At 45.6% G+C, this 13,565-nt stretch overlaps 1 protein-coding gene across 2 annotated transcripts in view; it reads left to right on the plus strand.

Moving 5' to 3' along the window:
- LOC311117345 (leucine-rich repeat and calponin homology domain-containing protein 4-like) overlaps positions 1–13,565 on the plus strand; it is a 60,932-nt gene that overhangs the window by 23,840 nt on the left and 23,527 nt on the right. For both annotated transcript variants that reach the window (XM_084192303.1, XM_084192304.1), the window contains exons 2-5: positions 8,930–9,074; positions 9,163–9,292; positions 10,429–10,534; positions 12,581–12,827. In XM_084192303.1, the coding sequence (XP_084048429.1) occupies positions 8,930–9,074; positions 9,163–9,292; positions 10,429–10,534; positions 12,581–12,827 (628 nt within the window). The remainder of the gene's footprint in view (positions 1–8,929; positions 9,075–9,162; positions 9,293–10,428; positions 10,535–12,580; positions 12,828–13,565) is intronic.

Here is a 13,565-nt window from a genome sequence, read left to right on the forward strand (position 1 = left end):
AACATCACTGGGCTGGGAAAAGGCCTAAAACCGCCTGGGACATCTCAGCTACAGATGGGAGCGCTCCGGTCTCGAGTGGGATTTGGACAAGGTGTGTGTGTGTGTGTGTGCGTGTGTGTGTTTGTTGCGTGTGTGTGTTTGTTGCGAGTGTGTGTGTGTTGCGAGTGTGTGTGTGTTGCGAGTGTGTGTGTGTGTTGCGAGTGTGTGTGTGTTGCGAGTGTGTGTGTGTGTTGCGAGTGTGTGTGTGTTTGTGCGTGTGTGTGTGTTTGTGCGTGTGTGTGTGTTGCGAGTGAGTTTGTTCCGAAACACTTCCTTGCCAAATCAAACAACAGGACAAAAGCTCTGGAGTCTGAGAGCGGAGTGTCGGTCCGGCCGGGGATAGGGGGGTGGATAGAGGAGAGGAGAGGTTAGGGGGTGGATAGAGGAGAGGAGAGGTTTCTTGAGTGGTTTCTTGGGGAGCGAGTGCAGGGACGCAGAGCACACAGGATCAACACTCCACTCCACTCCCCCCTCCCCCTCCATTGTTCACTCAACCCCCCTCTAGCAGTAAGACAATGGAGACAAAGAGACAGAAAGGGAGAGTGCTCAGCATAGCGACTGTGTATGTACAGTGAGGGAAAAAAGTATTTGATCCCCTGCTGATTTTGTACGTTTGCCCACTGACAAAGAAATGATCAGTCTATAATTGTAATGGTAGGTTTATTTGAACAGTGAGAGACAGAATAACAAAACAAAAATCCAGAAAAACTGATGTCAAAAATTTTATAAATTGATTTGCATTTTAATGAGGGAAATAAGTATTTGACCCCCTCTCAATCAGAAAGATTTCTGGCTCCCAGGTGTCTTTTATAGAGGTAACGAGCTGAGATTAGGAGCACACTCTTAAAGGGAGTGCTCCTAATCTCAGCTTGTTACCTGTATAAATGACACCTGTCCACAGAAGTAATCAATCAATCAGATTCCAAACTCTCCACCATGGCCAACACCAAAGAGCTCTCCTAGGATGTCAGGGACAAGATTGTAGACCTACACAAGGCTGGAATGGGCTACAAGACCATCACCAAGCAGCTTGGTGAAAAGGTGACAACAGTTGGTGCGATTATTCGCAAATGGAAGAAACACAAAAGAACTGTCAATCTCCCTCAGCCTGGGGCTCCATGCAAGATCTCACCTCGTGGAGTTGCAATGATCATGAGAACGGTGAGGAATCAGCCCAGAACTACACGGGAGGATCTTGTCAATGATCTCAAGGCAGCTGGGACCATAGTCACCAAGAAAACAATTGGTAACACACTACGCCGTGAAGGACTGACATCCTGCAGTGCCCACAAGGTCCCCCTGCTCAAGAAAGCACATATACAGGCCCGTCTGAAGTTTGCCAATGAACATCTGAATGATTCAGAGGAGAACTGGGTGAAAGTGTTGTGGTCAGATGAGACCAAAATGGAGCTCTTTGTTATCAACTCAACTCGCCGTGTTTGGAGGAGGAGGAATGCTGCCTATGACCCCAAGAACACCATCCCCACCGTCAAACATGGAGGTGGAAACATTATGCTTTGGGGGTGTTTTTCTGCTAAGGGGACAGGACAACTTCACCGCATCAAAGGGACGATGGATGGGGCCATGTACCGTCAAATCTTGGGTGAGAACCTCCTTCCCTCAGCCAGGGCATTGAAAATGGGTCGTGGATGGGTATTCCAGCATGACAATGACCCAAAACACACGGCCAAAGCAACAAAGGAGTGGCTCAAGAAGAAGCACATTAAGGTCCTGGAGTGGCCTAGCCAGTCTCCAGACCTTAATCCCATAGAAAATCTGTGGAGGGAGCTGAAGGTTCGAGTTGCCAAACGTCAGTCTCGAAACATTTATGACTTGGAGAAGATCTGCAAAGAGGAGTGGGACAAAATCCCTCCTGAGATGTGTGCAAACCTGGTGGCCAACTACAAGAAACGTCTGACCTCTGTGATTGCCAACAAGGGTTTTGTCACCAAGTACAAAGTCATGTTTTGCAGAGGGGTCAAATACTTATTTCCCTCATTAAAATGCAAATCAATTCATAACATTTTTGACATGCATTTTCCTGGATTTTTGTTGTTGTTATTCTGTCTCTCACTGTTCAAATAAACCTACCATTAAAATTATAGACTGATCATGTCTTTGTCAGTGGGCAAACGTACAAAATCAGCAGGGGATCAAATACTTTTTTCCCTCACTGTATGTATGTACACACACACACACACACACACACACACACACACACACACACACACACACACACACACACACAGACAAGTTTGGACACACCTACTCATTCAAGGGTTTTTCTTTATTTTTACTATTTTCTACATTGTAGAATAATAGTGAAGACATCAAAACTATGAAATAACACATATGGAATCATGTAGTAACCCAAAAAGTGTTAAACAAATCAAAATATATTTTACATTTGAGATTCTTCAAAGTAGCCACCCTTTGCGTTGATGACAGCTTTGCACACTCTTGGCATTCTCTCAACCAGCTTCACCTGGAATGCAACTCAATTAACAGGTGTGCCTTGTTAAAAGTACATTTGTGGAATTAAGCACTATGATTAAACTGGCTCTCATGAGGACAGCCACAGGAAAGGAAGACCCAGAATTACCTCTGCTGCAGAGGATAAGTTCATTGGAGTTACCAGCCTCAGAAATTGCAGCCCAAATAAATGCTTCACGGAGTTCAAGTAACAGACACATCTCAACATCAACTGTTCAGAGGAGACTGTGTGAATCAGGCCTTCATGGTCGATTTTGCTGCAAAGAAACCACTGCTAAAAGACACCAATAATAAGAAGAGACTTGCTTGGGCCAAGAGACACCAGCTATGGACATTAGACCGGTGGTAATCTGTCCTTTTGGTCTGGAGTCCAAATTTGAGATTTTTGGTTCCAACCGCCGTGGCTTTGTGAGAGTAGAGTAGGTGAACGGATTATCTCCACGTGTGGTTCCCACCGTGAAGCATGGAGGAGGAGGTGTTATGGTGTGGGGGTGCTTTGCTGGTGACACTGTCTGTGATTTATTTAGAATTCAAGGCACACTTAACCAGCATGGCTACCACAGCATTCTGCAGCGATACGCCATCCCATCTGGTTTGAGCTTAGTGGGACTATCGTTTGTTTTTCAACAGAACAATGACCCAACACACCTCCAGGCTGTGGAAGGGCTATTTGATCAAGAAGGAGAGTGATGGAGTGCTGCATCAGATGACCTGGCCTCCACAATCCCCCGACCTCAACCCAATTGTGATGGTTTGGGATGAGTTGGACCGCAGAGTGAAGGAAAAGCAGCCAACAAGTGCTCAGCATATATGGGAACTCCTTCAAGACTGTTGGAAAAACATTCCAGGTGAAGCTGGTTGAGAGAATGCCAAGAGTATGCAAAGCTGTCATTAAGGCAAAGGGTGGCAATTTGAACTATCTCAAATATAAAATATATTTTGATTTGTTTAACACTTTTTGGTTACTACAAGATTCCATATGTGTTATTTCATAGTTTTGATGTCTTCACTATTATTCTACAATGTAGAAAATAGTAAAAAATTAAGAAAAACCCTTGAATGAGTAGGTGTGTCCAAACCTATGACTGGTACAGTATACGCAAGAGATACACTCCTAATACATTTACATCATTTAGCAGACGCTCTTATCCAGAGCGACTTATAAATTGGTGCATTCAACTTATCATAGCCAGTGGGACAACCACTTTTATTTTTTTTATTTTTATGGTAGCCATTGTAAGATCTCGCACGCACTTTGCATAGCTATTGTATGGACATGTACACTCTCTTTCCTGGTTACTATAGACACACCTCGTACTACACACAGTCACTCCTAATGCCCTTAGCTGCTGGGTGGACCACAAGACACACACACACATACAGTAACACACACACACACAGTAACACACACACACACAGTAACACACACACACACACTAACACACACAGTCACCCTTAGTGCCCTTAGCTGCTGGGTGGACCACAAGACACACACACACTAACACACACACACACAGTAACACACACACACACACTAACACACACAGTCACCCTTAGTGCCCTTAGCTGCTGGGTGGACCACAAGACACACACACACTAACACACACACACACACAGTAACACACACACACACACTAACACACACAGTCACCCTTAGTGCCCTTAGCTGCTGGGTGGACCACAAGACACACACACTAACACACACACACACAGTAACACACACACACACACTAACACACACAGTCAGGATTGCGGGTTCCGCTGAAATGTTGGCTTCCATTTAATGGAGGATGTGAAACAGTTATTCTGGTCAGCATAATGAAACGCCTTTTATCAGGGGTGTAAAGTACTTAAGTATTACTTTAAAGTATTTTTATTTAAGTGTTTCTTTTGGGTATCTACTTTAGTATTTATATTTTGTACAACTCTTTTTTTTTAATGTAATTATTTTACTTTTTACCCCTTTTTCTGCCTAATTTCGTGATATCCAATTGGTAGTTAGTCTTGTCCCGTCGCTACAACTCCCTTACGGAGTCGGGAGATGCGACGGTCGAGAGCCATGCTTCCGCCGAAACACGACCCTGCCAAGCCGCACTGCTTCTTGACACACTGCTCGCTTAACCTGGAAGCCAGCCGCACCAATGTGTCGGAGGAAACCCAGTACAGCTGGCGACCGTGTCAACTTGAGTCATTTTCTATTAAGTTATCTTTACTTTTACTCAAGTATGACAATTGGATACTTTTTTCCACCGCTGCCTTTTATTAAAGCCAGCTTTTCCCTACCCTGTCCTGGAGCACTGTCCTGGAGCACTGTCCTGGAGCACTGTCCTGGAGCACTGTCCTGGAGCACTGTCCTGGAGCACTGTGACCACAGCACTGTCCTGGAGCACTCTGACCACAGCCATACATAGACATGAGAGACGAAAATAAAGTGCATTCGGAAAGTATTCAGACCCCACTCCCTTTTTCCACATTCTGTTACATTACAGCCTTATTCTAAAATTGATTAAATAAAACATTTCCCTCATCAATCTACACACAATACCCCATAATGACAAAGCGAAAACATGTTTTTAGATTATTTTGCTTGGAGTTTGCCTAAAGGCACCTAAAGGACTCTCGGACAATGAGAAACAAGATTCTCTGGTCTGATGAAACCAAGATGAAACTCTTTGGACTGAATGCCAAGCGTCACATCTGGAGGAAACCTGGCACCATCCCTACGGTGAAGCATGGTGGTGGCAGCATCATGCTGTGGGGATTATTTTCAGCGGCAGGGACTGGGAGACTAGTCAGGATCGAGGGAAAGATGAACGAAACAAAGTACAGAGAGATCATTGATGAAAACCTGCTCCAGCGCGCTCAGGACCTCAGATTGGGGCGAAGGTTCACCTTCCAACAGGACAACGACCCTAAGCACACAGCCAAGACAACGCAGGAGTGGCTTTGGGACAAGTTTCAATGTCCTTGATTGGCCCAGCCAGAGCCCGGTCGAACATCTCTGGATAGATTGAAAATGGCTGTGCAGCGACGCTCCCCATCCAACCTGACAGCGTTTGTGAGGATCTGCAGAGAAGAATGGGAGAAACTCCCCAAATACAGGTGTGCCAAGCTTGTAGAGTCTTATCCAAGAAGACTCGAGGCTGTTATCGCTGCCAATGGTGCTTCAACAAAGTACTGAGTAGAGGGTCTGAATACTTACGTAAAAAATCTCTAAAAACCTGTTTTTGCTTTGTAATTATGGGTTATTGTGTGTAGCTTGAGGATAAAAAAAAAAAATCAATTTTAGAATAAGGCTGTAACGTAACAAAATGTGGAAAAAGTCAAGGGGTCTGAATACTTTCAGAATGCACTGTATGTATGCACACACACAGTATACACCCCCACACACACAAGCTCGGTTACAGGGCCTATACGGAGCTCCACGGTCAAATTCTCCATGCTCCGCACGCTCGGTGAGGCCGGAGAACACTGCCCGCCCCAACCCTCCTTTACAGGGAGAGGAGGGGAAGACAGGCCACACAAAGGAAGAGAGGGTGGGAGAGTGAGCAACATGAGAAACTGGCAAGAGCTAAGAAAAACAATGATAGCGCTAAAAGGAGACAAATGTTGGGAAGAGAACTTGGATGAGAGTAAGAGAGAGGGAGAGGGAGCAAGAGAGTGAGAGAGGGAGGGAGAGAGGGAGATAATGTTGAGAGACAGTTGACTGGGGCATCCATCCATTCATTCATCCAGCAAGGTGCTGCAGCTGCAAAGCAGGCTATTCAGCCTATATTTGGAGAAAAAAAAAAACATTTTGTCTGTGCTCAAAAATGGACACATGGCCTTGGTGGATTCCTGTCTGCCAGGATCGGTCAGTGTAGTCTTTGAGGTGGAGTCCTGTCTGCCAGGATCGGTCAGTGTAGTCTTTGAGCTCTTTGTTCATTTTTGGCCAATGCTTTGGAAAGGGATTTTTTTTTATTTTCTTCCCTGGTTCAAATGCATTCATATTGCATGATGAAGAATCCAAAATATCAAACTACGAGTATGACTGCTGTCGATGCCCATGAACCTTGTGTACTTGTCTTTGTCCAGGTCAGTCAGCGGCTAGTTTGGGTCTCTCTCCCTGTGTTATTCATTCACCCACCAACCCATATTACAATGGTAGTGAATTATCCTCTTTTGGTCTCTTTTTCTTGTAGATTGTGTACTGGTCCGACGATCCATTCATTTAATTGGTCCTTTTTGTCTCTCATGTCAGTATCATTTGATGTGTGATTGGTCCTTTTTGTTTCTCATGGATTTACAGTTGAAGTCGGAAGTTTACATACACCTTAACCAAATACATTTAAACTCAGTTTTTCACAATTCCTGACATTTAATCCTAGTAAAAATTCCCTGTTTTAGGTCAGTTAGGATCACCACTTTATTTTAAGAATGTGAAATGTCAGAATAATAGTAGAGAGAATTATTTAATTTCAGCTTTTATTTCTTTCATCACATTCCCAGTGGGTCAGAAGTTTACATACACTCAATTAGTATTTGGTAGAATTGCCTTTAAATTGTTTAACTTGGGTCAAACGTTTCAGGTAGCCTACCACAAGCTTCCCACAATAAGTTGGGTGAATTTTGATCCATTCCTCCTGACAGAGCTGGTGTAACTGAGTCAGGTTTGTAGGCCTCCTTGCTCGCACACGCTTTTTCAGTTCTGCCAACAAATGTTCTATAGGATTGAGGTCAGGGCTTTGTGATGGCCACTCCAATACCTTGACTTTGTTGTCCTTAAGCCATTTTGCCACAACTTTGGAAGTATGCTTGGGGTCATTGTCCATTTGGAAGACCCATTTGCGACCAAGCTTTAACTTACTGACTGATGTCTTGAGATGTTGCTTCAATATATCCACATAATTTTCCTTCCTCATGATGCCGTCTATTTTGTGAAGTGCACCAGTCCCTCCTGCAGCAAAGCACCCCCACAGCATGATGCTGTCACTCCCGTGCTTCACGGTTGTGATGGTGTTCTTCGGCTTGCAAGCATCCCCCTTTTTCCTCCAAACATAACGATGATAATTATGGCCAAACAGTTCTATTTTGGTTTCATCATTTACATTTACATTTACATTTACGTCATTTAGCAGACGCTCTTATCCAGAGCGACTTACATGAATAGTGAATACATATTTTTTTTATACTGGCCCCCCGTGGGAAACGAACCCACAACCCTGGCGTTGCAAACGCCATGCTCTATCAACTGAGCTACATCCCTGCCGGCCATTCCCTCCCCTACCCTGGACGACGCTGGGCCAATTGCGCGCCGCCCCATGGGTCTCCCGGTCGCGGCCGGCTGCGACAGAGCCTGGATTCGAACCAGGATCTCTAGTGGCACAGTTAGCACTGCGAGGCAGTGCCTTAGACCACTCTCTCTCTCTCTCTCTCTCTCTCTCTTTCATCAGACCAGAGGACATTTCTCCAAAAAGTACGATCTTTGTCCCCATGTGCAGTTGCAAACCGTAGTCTGGCTTTTCTATGGCGGTTTTGGAGCAATGGCTTCTTCCTCGCTGAGGGGCCTTTCAGGTTATGTCGATATCGGACTCGTTTTACTGTGGATATAGATAATTTTGTACCTGTTTTCTCCAGCATCTTCACAAGGTCCTTTGCTGTTGTTCTGGGATTGATTTGCACTTTTCGCACCAAAGTACGTTCATCTCTAGGAGACAGAAAGCGTCTCCTTCCTGAGCGGTATGACGGCTGCGTGGTCCCATGGTGTTTATACTTGCGTACTATTGTTTGTACAGATAAACGTGGTACCTTCAGGCGTTTGGAAATTGCTAGGTCTACAATTTATTTTCTGAGGTTTTGCCTGATTACTTTTGATTTTCCCATGATGTCAAGCAAAGAGACACTGTTTTAATATATCCACAGGTACACCTCCAATTGACTCAAATGATGTCAATTAGCCTATCAGAAGCTTCTAAAGCCATGACATCATTTTCTGGAATTTTCCAAGCTGTTTAAAGGCACAGTCAACTTAGTGTATGTAAACTTCTGACCCACTGGAAATGTGATACAGTGAATTACAAGTGAAATCATATGTCTGTAAACAATTGTTGGAAAAATTACTTGTGTCATGCACAAAGTAGATGTCCTAACCGACTTGCCAAAACTATAGTTTGTTAACAAGACATTTGTGGAGTGGTTGAAGAACAAGTTTTTATTACTCCAACCTAAGTGTATGTAAACTTCCGACTTCAACTGTATAATCATTGACTGTGATTTGGTCCTTTTTGTCTTTTATTTCAGTATCATTGACTGTGATTGGTTCTCTTTGTTTCTCATGGCAATATTATTGACTGTGATTGGTTGCCGTTGTCCAATATACCAGTATTATTGACTGTGTGATTGGTTCTTCTTGTTTCAGACCTGTCAAAGAACCGTCTGTGTGAGCTGCCAGAGGAGCTGTGCCAGTTCATCTCCTTGGAGACGCTCAGCTTGTATCACAACTGTGTTCGCTCCCTCACCCCCAGCCTCTGCCACCTACAGGCTCTCACCTACCTCAACCTCAGGTAGCACACAGCGCTTTTCAACTCCTTGCACTCGTTCAGTTGCCTGCGTGTATGACTTCATAATTGTTCTGTGTGTCTCTCTTTGCAGCCGTAACCTTCTCTCCAGCCTGCCCCCCTCGGTCTGTCAGCTGCCCCTCCTGCGAGTCCTGATCGTCAGCAACAACAAGCTGTCGGCCCTGCCCAGATCCATACACACCCTCACACACCTCAGACAGCTGGTACGTAGTAATACACACCCACGCCTCAGGTTACCCACGCCTCAGGTTACCCACGCCTCAGGTTACCCACGCCTCAGGTTACCCACGCCTCAGGTTACCCACTACCCACGCCTCAGGTTACCCACTACCCACGCCTCAGGTTACCCACTACCCACGCCTCAGGTTACCCACTACTCACGCCTCAGTTTACCCACTACCCACGCTTCAGTTTACCCACTACCCACGCCTCAGTTTACCCACTACCCACGCCTCAGTTTACCCACTACCCACGCCTCAGTTTACCCACTACCCACGCCTCAGGTTACCCACTACCCACGCCTCAGGTTACCCACTACCCACGCCTCAGGTTACCCACTACCCACCGCACAGGGCTGTCTGATCTCTTTGTTTTTCTCTAGGTATCTGTCAATATGTCTCTCTCTCTTTTCTCTAGCTATCTCTCTTGTAGTCTGTTACTGTGGTCCTGTTTGCTTTAGGTACTCTGTTCCTCTCCCCTCTCTCCTGCTGTCTATCTGTTCCTCTCTCTGCCCTCACTGGCTGGCTCACAGTCCTGTCTGTCTCATTCATTTTTCAGTCCTGTCTCACTCTTCCTTTCTCTGTCCTGTCTGTCTGTCTGTCTGTCTGTCTCCCCCCCCTCCCCCCCCCCACCCACATTTCTAATATGCTGCTTCTCCTTTCTGACCTATAGCCCCTTTTCCCTCACTCTCCCTTCTTTACCTCCCCCTTTCTCTCTCTTTCTCTCTCTCTCTTTCTCTCTCTCTCTCTCTCTCTCTCTCTCTCTCTCTCTCTCTCTCTCTCTCTCTCTCTCTCTCTCTCTCTCTCTCTCTCTCTCTCTCTCTCTCTCTCTCTCTCTCTCTCTCTCTCTCTCTCTCTCTCTTTCTCTCTCTCTCTCTCTCTCTCTCTCTCTCTCTCTCTCTCTCTCTCTCTCTCTCTCTCTCTCTCTCTCTCTCTCTCTCTCTCTCTCTCTCTCTCTCTCTCTCTCTCTCTCTCTCTCTCTCTCTCTCTCTCTCTCTCTCTCTCTCTCTCTCTCTCTCGTTCTTTCTCTTGACCTTCTTTCTTGCATACTCTTTGGGGTGTAGTCAAGGCCTGGGTTGCCGTTTACACTTTTGATGACCTGGTTTTCCTCTGTCCCGTAGGATGTGAGTTGTAATGGCCTGCAGTGTTTGCCTGTGGAGCTGGGTCAGCTGGAGTGCCTGAGAGATCTCAACCTGAGGAGGAACCAGCTCACTACGCTGCCAGAGGGTGAGAGACAAACACACACACACACCCCTGACCTTTGACCCCTACGTACACCATATATACCGGTGGTATTCAAACTTTTTCAGCGGGGGACCCCATGGCCATACTTGTCAAGAACACATCCATCCGTTTTTTTTAATATCGTCATGATAAAGTATATATTTTGCTTAGATGTGCTCAATCTAAACGGCGTACCAAATTATTCAACTCATGTTTCGCCTTCAAGTACCATCTCGCAATGCGCCCTGTGTGTCTGTGGGAAAGGGCTGTTGTCGTCATAGCAACGTACTCTGCATCGCTCTGGGCGAACTGCGAGTTGAACTCGGGTGAGAGACTCCTAAATTGATAGGGCAGTTTGTTTTAGGCGATTTTACAGCTAACTAGCTCCTTCACATGCTGATATTGACTGGTATTATTGTATGTAGCTAGCGAGCCAGCCATCCCAGAGAGGGAGCATTGCATTGTGGGTTTTCTAGTCGACTTGAGCAGCAAAAGATTTCCACAACAATTTTTGCATGTTGCTACCAACCTTTTTATAATGACAAAATGTAACATTTGTTCACCAGAAAATATTGTTTTCACATATTAGTGTTGTTTAACACTATTAATCATGGGAATTAGTGGTTTGGGGTGGATTATCCCTTTCAAATCTGTACATTTTTAAATCAAAAAATAACCTTCAATTCATAACATTTTAATCTCTTATCAAAATGAAAAGAAACCAATAAATACATTTAGTCTATCAAATGTAATTTTTCTAATTTATCTTTCTCAAGAACATTTGTATATTGTCCCATACAATAATCTGTATTCCAAAATTTTTTTATTCCTAAAACAATTTGGCAACCCCCCGCCGCTGCAGTTTACCCACGACCGCACTAGGGGTCGTGACCCTGACTTTGAATACCACTGCTAATACACCTCTGTGTGTCAGCGTGTCCATTCAGCCACAAGAGCATTAGTGAGGTTGGGCACTGGTGTTGGGCGATTAGCCCTGGCTCGCAGTCGGCGTTCCAATTCATCCCAAAGTTGTTCGATGGGGCTGAAGTCAGGGCTCTGTGCAGGCCAGTCAAGTTCTTCCACACCGATCTCGACAAACCATTCCTGTATGGACCTCGCTTTGTGCACGGGGGCATTGTCATGCTGAAACAGGAAAGGGCCTTCCCCAAACTGTTGCCACAAAGTTGGAAGCACAGAATCGTCTAGAATGTAATTGTATACTGTAGCGTTAAAGATTTCCCTTCACTGGAACTAAGGGGCCTAGACATTTGACGAACTGACTTGTTGGAAAGGTGGCATCCTATGACGGTGCCACGTTGAAAGTCACTGAGCTCTTCAGTAAGGACATTCTACTGCCAATGTTTGTCTATGGAGATTGCATGGCTGTGTGCTCGACATTATACACCTGTCAGCAACGGGTGTGGCTGACATAGCCGAATCCACTCATTTTTAAAGGGGTTTCCACATACTTTTGTGTATATAGTGTATAAATTAGGCATAAGTCCAACTGTTCCTAACCTAGATAATAACACTCTACTTTCCCCTAATATCTCCTCTCTGACCCTGTTGTGAAACAGACCAGACTACCACTACCAGATGCTTTAACCCAAACAAACCAATACAGTAGTTGTAAACAACGGCACTGAAATCCCACAGTGAAACAAGCCAGCTGCCTGTGACCGTGTGACCTGTACGGTGCCGGTATAGCTCTGGCCTCATAGCGCCCCTCCATCCGCTAATCCTGCCCTGAGCTCCCTTCCAACCTCCAGGTTCTCAGAACAAGATAACATGGGTTACAACCACTGAAACACCTCCATTTGAGTCGACACGGTTTGAGAAAAGTTGTTTCAGGCCTTATGTGAATTGAATATAACATAATTGCTAAATCATAGTTCAAATGAAAGTCCCTCCCCCCCTTCCCCTCAAGGCTATCAAAGCATTGACTTGATAGTGACAAAAGTGTATTTTTTTATTATTTCCCATGATACAGTAATTTCCATGATGATTAGATATCAGCTTGACACTAAACTACAGCTCTCTACCTCTCAGAGTTGTCCGAGTTGCCCCTGGTCCGGTTAGACGTGTCCTGTAACCACATCTCCCGCGTGCCCGTGTGTTACCGTCACCTGCGCCAACTCCAGACCATAGTCTTGGACAACAACCCCCTGCAGCAGCCGCCCGCCCAGATCTGCTCCAAGGGGAAGTACCACATCTTCAAGTTCCTCAACATCGAGGCCTGCAAGAGGAGCCAGGAGGAGCTGGAGAGAGCCCTGAGACCTACAGGGTTTAATAGCTGGTGAGAGGGGAAGGGAGGGAGAGGAGAAGGAGGAGGAGGGGAGGGAGGAGACCAGATAGAGAGTTTATCTATTGACTTAATTGACCTTTTAATCTAACAGTTAATTACACGATGAGAGGGAAGGATGGAGGGAGATGGCAGAGGAATCACATACATCAATGAATAATAACAGATCAGTAAGGGATGACAAAGAAAAACCAAATGGACTTGGAGTGACTACTGAGACCTACTGGCTTGTACAGCTGGTGACTACTGAGACCTACTGGCTTGTACAGCTGGTGACTACTGAGACCTACTGGCTTGTACAGCTGGTGACTGCCGAGACCTACTGGCTTGTACAGCTGGTGACTACTGAGACCTACTGGCTTGTACAGCTGGTGACTACCGAGACCTACTGGCTTGTACAACTGGTGACTACCGAGACCTACTGGCTTGTACAGCTGGTGACTGCCTAGACCTACTGGCTTGTACAGCTGGTGACTACCGAGACCTACTGGCTTGTACAGCTGGTGACTACTGAGACCTACTGGCTTTTACAACTGGTGACTACCGAGACCTACTGGCTTGTACAGCTGGTGACTGCCGAGACCTACTGGCTTGTACAGCTGGTGACTACCGAGACCTACTGGCTTGTACAGCTGGTGACTACCGAGACCTACTGGCTTGTACAGCTGGTGACTACTGAGACCTACTGGCTTGTACAGCTGGTGACTACTGAGACCTACTGGCTTGTACAGC

Source organism: Coregonus lavaretus, assembly GCF_964263955.1.
Source record: "Coregonus lavaretus genome assembly, contig: HAP1_SCAFFOLD_1735, whole genome shotgun sequence".
Lineage (NCBI taxonomy): Eukaryota > Metazoa > Chordata > Actinopteri > Salmoniformes > Salmonidae > Coregonus > Coregonus lavaretus.